The 8,017-nt window shown below is 37.4% G+C and overlaps 1 protein-coding gene across 1 annotated transcript; it reads left to right on the top strand.

The window, feature by feature from the left end:
- Positions 1-467: 467 nt before the first annotated feature.
- LOC129808433 (uncharacterized) lies at positions 468-1,940 on the top strand. The gene has a single exon (XM_055858207.1). It carries the CDS (start codon positions 468-470, stop codon positions 1,938-1,940), a length of 1,473 nt encoding a protein of 490 aa, XP_055714182.1.
- Positions 1,941-8,017: the final 6,077 nt, after the last annotated feature.

Here is an 8,017-nt window from a genome sequence, read left to right on the forward strand (position 1 = left end):
TGCTGCAGTTTTGGCTGTGGATCTCATGATCTCAATTTCACAGTCACTGGCAATTGACTTATTGACTGAATTTCTGGACTGATTCAGCTGTAGTTTTGTGTCAGATCCATCAACCCAAACCTAAACAAGACGTATTCGTCCGCAACCGGACCAAAATCATTTTGTCACATTCAAAAACCCACCAATGGAATTATGTGTCAACGCATGAGAACCCGGCAGACCTCATCTCGCGAGGCACAAGCGCCAAAGATTTATTATCGAGCGACTTATGGTGGTCTGGACCCAAGTGGTTGTGCCTTAAGAGGGAAAACTGGACCCCAGTGTTCTCTAGTTCGTCATTTCACATGCGTTCTCCTCAAGTGTTATGCTTTGTGGAAAGTTCCATTCCCAAAGGGGGAGAAACAGAAACACAAAAATTTCGTTCAATTTAAGAACATTTAGTTTGTCGTATTGGAACATTCACGCGTATGGTCCGGACGCTTGCGTGGTGCATCAGAGCTTCTGATTTCTTCAAGTCTCATCGATGTGTGACACTATCTCTTAAGATAGCGCAACAATCACCACTAACAGTTAGTGAAATTTGCAAGGCTGAGACTTTGCTCATCAAATGGGCACAGCACGAGGAAATGCCTGAAGTGGTAAATGCAGTGACTAAAAAGACCCTCGACTCTAACAACAAATTGAAATACATCAGAAAACTCCGTCCATTTCTGGATTCTGATGGGGTATTGAGGGTGGGGGGACGACTTCATTATTCTAATGAACCCTACGATGTCAGGCATCCCAAAATTTTGCCAAATGCAAAAATTTCCCATCTCATTGCCGTTAGAGAGCATATCACTCTGATGCACGCAGGTCCGCAACTTGTCCTTTCCCATTTACGCCAAAAATACTGGCCAATTCGTGGTCGAAACCTGGTCCGAAGAGTTTTCCGTGAATGCGTTGTTTGCAAAAAAGTCAAACCTCCGTCTTGCGAACAGCTCATGGGGGAGCTTCCCGCATGTAGAGTATCTCATATCCGACCCTTTGTGGCCACTGGGGTGGACTTCACGGGCCACATAATGATTAGACGTTTGCCCAGAGGCAAGTCCTTGGAAAAAGCGTACGTAGTAGTATTCGTATGCATGAGTGTAAAGGCCGTACACTTAGAATTGGTGACATCATTGTCAACAGAGTCATTTATTGCGGCACTGAGAAGGTTCGTAGCCCGTCGCGGAATTCCCAATCAAATGTTCAGCGATAATGGGACAAATTTTGTTGGCTCAGATAACGAGCTAAAGACCCTACTCAGTCACCATGCATCCCAAGAACGAATTACAAACTTTGCTTCATCCTTGTCCATTCAGTGGCATTTCAATGCCCCTGCTGCTCCTTCTCATGGAGGATTATGGGAATCCGCCGTTCGTTCTTTCAAACACCACTTTCGTCGCACGGTCGGGCAAGCTCTGCTTACTTATGAGGAGATGGTAACGGTCTTGGCTCAAATTGAGGCCATTTTGAACAGTCGGCCTCTCGTAAGTATTTCCGAAGACAGTGAAGATCCTGTCATTTTGACACCAGGCAATTTCTTAATTGGAATTCCTCCTTTACAACTGCCTGATCCTTCTGTAGGCCACTTGGCCATGAATAAATTGAGTAGATGGCAATTATGCCAACGCATCCAGCAAGATTTTGCTACTCGCTGGAAGAAAGAATACCTTTCAACACTGCAAATCCGCAGCAAGTGGGATAAAAAGCACAAAAAATTAAAGGTTGGAAACGTTGTGCTTTTAATTGAAACCGATAGTGCCACAACTCATTGGCCACTTGGTGTTGTGAGGGAAGTTCATCCGGGGGTTGACGGATTAGTAAGGGTGGCTACAGTGAAAACTGCCAAGGGTGAATATAAAAGGCCCATTACTAAACTAGTCCCTTTACTTTCGGAATTGAAGGATGATTGAATCCATTTATTATTGTGAGAACTTATTCTAGTTCTAAGTTTAGCTTTGCAAACATGAATTAAATATTGTAAATTCAATTAAGTTCAATATTTGCAGTCGCTCAAGAGGGGGAGTATGTTCACGCGAAAAAGACATATCCTAAATTTGTCCATGGAAATTTCCACCCATGATTATTTATTGGGTGACTCGTCTAATGTGTCAATTGATTATTTTTTCCCCTCTCCATAACGGACTTTTTTTCCTTCCTCTTCCTTTCTCCAAGTTCAAAGTCAAGTGTAAAAATTTTATCGCTCTGCCACAAAAATTAAAATATTCACAAATTAAATTAATAAATATCTTTCGCGACTGCACCAAAGTGTTTTATTGTCGTTTGTGAGTGAGAATTGTCCTGAGTGGTGATCCAGAAGTGCCATTTCACGAGAAAAAGGTGAAAGAATAGGACTGTGAGTGAACCTCGTGGAATCCAGCCCAACGAGTGGAAGTCTTTTCGAGGCAAAAGCTGCGCAGCAGAACATTGAGGAGGAAAATTTTTATTGATCCTCCTTCGCCAGGATAACCAGGCTTGTATTTATTTCCTCAACAGGTACAATTACCACAATTATTTGGGGAAAAGTCAGGGCTTTGGAACTCAGGAGTTCTTTGTCTAATTCTCAGGTAAATCCTCACCAGACACTTTTCCCTAAAACAAAAAACAAAGAAACACCCGAACCTCCTTCTTCTAAGGGAAAAGGAATGTAGTGATCGAAATCTTATGGATCACTCTGTAAAATCATTTGGTGGAATTTAAGATGATCTGTAATGATCCATATTCTATGGATCACTCTGCGAAGATAATTTATGGGAATTGACGAAGATCAAGGCCAAAAAGAAATTAAAAAGAGTTCGATGGAGAAATTCTCACTTGGAGAATGACAAAAAAATAAGGAGCCATCGCGCAGAGATAATCTAAGATTATAATTTATGAGATGTCCACATCTCGTGGGTGCAGGTGCAGTACAAAAAATAGAAACAAAAATAGCACACAACCAATAGTAAAATAAAAAAGGGAATAACGCAAACAGCAGTAAGAAAAATACGGTTCAATGATTGGAGAATAGTGTCTTCTATAACTGAGATTATGGTATAAAAGGGCTGCCGAAATTAGTGTAGTTGTTCAGTTGCCAGTGACTTCTCTTGAGAGCACTGGTTGTAATTCAAGAAGTGAAATAAATACTATTGGTGCTAATACCTTTTTTTAATCACTATCTGCTGGACCGATCCGACTGGAGGTTTTCCTGAGGTGGACGAGTACTTGGAGAAAAAATTTCAATTTCCTAAAAAACCACGGCACTACAGATCTTGATAACATACCTACGACTACAAGGGGAAGAATCCAAGAATTACTGTCTCTTTTGCTTGAATCTCGAGAATCCCAGAATCAAATACCGAATACTACACAACCACAGCCTACAGTTTGTTCACAATCGCCTACCATATCTCCAGTAAGACCTCGCGTAAGTCTCAACACACGTGAGTCTATTCGAAACAGGCGAAGATGCTAAAATAATTTTGTACGCGAAGAACAATCAGTCAATGGCCAAGGAATGGAGGCCATGGTACGCTTTTTAAATGCCGCTGCAGATAAAATGAATATTTCATCGACAAGTCTTTCTGTGTACCTTGGCTTTCTGAATCAGAAATTCGAAGAACTGAAGATCACAGAACGCCAATTTCTTGAATTCATGTCATTAACACAGGAATTTATTAAACGAATTCAAGAAGAAAATTTTCAAAATTAACAGTGATAATTTAAACTTCAAACAACTCTATTTCCATTAAAATATTCCTTAAGTTGATCTCTGACTTGTTTTGCATTTGTCGTGACATTTTGAGAATTTCCACAAATTTCATCTCTATTCAAAGTCTGCATGGATTCTGGAAGCAAAGTCGAAGAACCATCGTTAAAGGAAGCAATGCCTGAATTCGGTGCTGTGAGCCTTATGAAGTTATGTAACGCTACAGATGCACAGATCAGATTTTTAACAGTGTTCACATTTCCATACATAAGTTTATGGAAAGTTCTGAATTTTCCAGCTAATATTCCAAATGCATTTTCGACGATTCGTCGGCCGCGTGAAATTCTAAAAATGTGAGGGAATTACAAAGAGCATGTATGTAAATAAAAATAATGAATAATATTTGTATAGAAAAAATGTTGTCTGATATATTTTTGAAAATTAAAAGAAATCTTTTTTACCTTTGGTTGTAATATGTTTTATCTTGTGGGAGGACATGCCCCGGATACGGTTTCATAACATTTCTTCTTAATGGAAATGCTGCATCAGCAACAAAGTAGTGAGGAAAATTCCTTGTCTGTCCTGGAAGAGGCTGATCTGCGGGAATATTTATTGTTTGATTTAAAATATCCCTACCAAAATCGCTGTTTTGAAAAATTCCACCATCGCTGTAACTTCCGGGTGCTCTAATTTCAACCAATAGGAAATTATAGTTCGCATCAACCACTGCAAGCAGAACTATTGAGAAATTTCTCTTGTGCGTGAAAAACTCTGAACCAGAATTTTCAGGTGCCATCATTACACAATGCTTGCCATCTATAGCACCCACACAATTAGGTACCTGCCACTTTTCGTAGAACTGTCTAGCAATATTCTTCCACTCTTCTGTAGTAGGTGGTTTAAGATAAACTGGGGATAAAACTTCCCATAGTACCTTTGTCATTTCACCTATTCTTTTGCTCAGGGTTGGTTGTCCAACACGAAAGTTGTACGACATCTCGGTCTGCGTGCTTCCTGTTGCCAGGTGCCGTAAGGTGATGAAAAGCATTTCACGTGTAGAGACGGCCTTCCTCTGGGACACTTTCTTAATGTGAGGATCCACCATACTTAGCAAGTCTTCAAATTGTTCTTTTTTCATCCTTGTATAGTTGAAGAACATCATCTCGTCATCCAAAAGTTCTTGATATATCGTCGGTTGCCTCAGCAACTGTCCTAACTGCATTTTTGCGATTTTCAGGTTTTTGCATCTTCTGATATTACTGAATTTTCTCTATTAAACTACGTTATTTAAAAAGTTTGGAATTTTCTCTATACAGAGATATTTTTCCGTGAAAATGTTTTAACTGTACTATAGTCACAAAAATTTCTCTCCAATTGCGCTATCTACCAATTTTTCTGCAGTTAGCATTAAAAATACACTGAAAAAAGCGCATTTTTTTGTCAGCAACTGTTCTATTTGCAGTTTGTCATTTCTATACATCACGACTCTCCATCAAAACAAGGTAAACGTTTCCGATTTGTGATAGAGTTTTTCGCGATTGTTATGCAGGTGAAAGCAAATTAGTGATTTCGGAATTGTAAGTTTTCGTTTCATTTGTTTCTTTGTAAAAATGCTTATTAATTTACTTACTAAATTAGGATTTTGTGAGAAAAAAAAAAACAGGAAAAATGTTACGCAGGAAGAAAAATCATAAAGCAGCTGATCCATGTCCAAAAGAATGCAAGAAGGAATGGAAGAAGTATCTACATTGCGGGGAAGGCGTTCTTGGGCGATCTACGATCGGCAGATTCGTCCAACACGGGGTATACGATAACCTGGCTGAATTGTAATAAACTTATCCCCATACGATTAATAATAATAATAATCAGGATGAACCGGATTCATCTCTTCATGTGAGTCGATAATTTGCAAGAGATGTTCACGAGTGAACAGGGTTCATCTGACCAGCCTGAAGTCAAAAATGAGCCACATATTTCAAGCGATGGATCACAAGATTCTCTGAATGGTTACCCTGGAGCAGAAATTTTCATAGTAAATGTTTTATTAACCGAAAGTAAGAATATGACTATGATTTTTTATTATTAAATTTTCAATAAAACAGGCGTGTTTTTTTAAATTTCTAATCACATTCTGTTGTTTCTGATCTTTTTCAGTATTTTTATTTTAGAAAATCTTGACATAGCGTGTAAAAAAGAGATCTCGTCCCGAATCATGGGTCCAAAATCGACGCATAAAGTACAGGAAAGCTGAAATGTAATATAATAACAGCTAACGGAGGAGAAAAATAAAATTTTAATACACACAGAAAAATTTTGACTCTAAATTTAAGAATATATCCTGGGAACTTAAATTGGACGTGAATCCGCGAGACGTTCAAGTTTAGAAGCTCTGAGTGAAAGAAATGGGCTAGAATCCCTAGCTCCGAAAGACCGGGAACTTATGTTCAGCATTAGCTGGAAAATGAAAAATGTCTACAGATTTGCAAATTGCAACTAAAACTAAATGATTAAGGATTTAGAATTAGGGCATTGGCATTCATTGAATCGGATTTGAAATTAAATTCCTGGGTGTTTCTGTTTAAGAATTTTCCATTTTTCTGTGTTTATGAATTTTCAAAAGAAAAAAGATGATGAGACTTTGTGCAGAAATTGAAAATGGATAAAAATCTAAACAAAATTAAAAGTCAGAAATAAAATTGATATCTCATAATCAAGTATTCTTTTAATATAATCATTTAGTAGAACTTTTAATTGCCATATTTTTTTTCAATATGGCCAGAACAATTTTATAAATTCCTGTCACATATCTGGTGTTAATTTCCTTTTTCCATGCTTATTCTCATGTGATCCTTAAGCTTTGTGGAAGTATCCCCTTTCTTCTTTATCAGAGATCGTTTATTTCCCAAATATTTCACTTTCAGATTTACGTAACACTTTTAGGAGGAATCGTTTGTAGACTTTGCAGAGATACATGAGAGCAAAATAGTGTTGATAAAAAGAAAACACACTCGGAAGACAAATTTTAGAGTAAATTTTAAATGTCAATAAAATGTTGCTCTACACGGAGTCAATAGAATAAAAAAAAGAAAATTATTTCCTTGTTAGGTTTTGACTGTGATAAACAATTGTGCTATCTGCAAAAATTCCATACATTGCAGATAGACTTTTGAACAACGATGTTAGTTAGCACAATTGCATATTGTGTGTTCTTTTAGGAAATGCTTAATTTTTAGTGTGAAAAATCTACTTTTTCCAATTTCTTTGCATTAATAGACAGATTACTTGTTGTTCTTTCGATATTTGTAATATAAAATAACTCATTCGGGGTTTGATTTTTATTAAAATGTGATTAAAGTAAAAAAATGGTCTCCTGAAAAGTTGTCAAAATGCAGTTAGCACAGTTGCTGAGGCAACCGACGATATGGTGGCAAATAAACCTTTTTCATCTCTGCATCTTAAAAATGGATGGACCCAGTATTTTCGTTGTTCGAGGTCTTGAAATTTGAAAAGACGAACTTTAAATTAATCTCGCACATTTATGTCTTTTCTTTCATAATTACCTTGACGATTACCATCGTTTTGATAAAGCACCAACAATAAATAATAGGCCACGATTCCCTGGCCGATCACAGACAAAAACTCATCAGAAATGTTGACATTCATCTCCACTATTGGTTCACACTGTAATATTTGACAGCAGTGTTTGGAGACATGTGGGAACAGTCATGATCTTTTTTAGTACTTGGGAACAGTTATGTGCTAAAAAAACATGCTCATTTTTTCATTGGAATAGCACCATAAAGGCGGTGTTGTATTCATTGTTATAGCAGATTTTGCAAATTTTATTTGGTTGCTCTGCAATGTCATATTCTGCTTCTTCTATACCAGAATCCAAGGTATGATCACCGAAGAATATCTCAAACAAATTGTCAAGTGTATCCTCGTCATTGGTGTTGAAAAATTTTAGTATCAAATGCTTTTTCTCCAAAATACTCATTTCTTTTCCGCTTTTCACTTTTCTGAATATTTTTTCCACCACACCCTTACGTAAAGTCTCATTGTTGCTTACATGAAGAAGCTCGATCATCGCGCCAATTGATCTTTTATGCAAAATTAACTGTACCAAATCAGACTCTGATTTGTCTTTTGCAAAAAGTTCTGCTAATTCTTTCAAGTTGTGAGTACTCATTGCGCTGTAGATTTCTTCTGAGTGATTGATTTTTCAAGATGCCCCGTGTTAAATAATTGCAAAATATTATGCCAAACATTTTTTATTGAGAAAAAAGAGGGAGGGGATGCAAG

This window comes from Phlebotomus papatasi, chromosome 4 (assembly GCF_024763615.1).
Source record: "Phlebotomus papatasi isolate M1 chromosome 4, Ppap_2.1, whole genome shotgun sequence".
Classification (NCBI taxonomy): Eukaryota; Metazoa; Arthropoda; class Insecta; order Diptera; family Psychodidae; genus Phlebotomus; species Phlebotomus papatasi.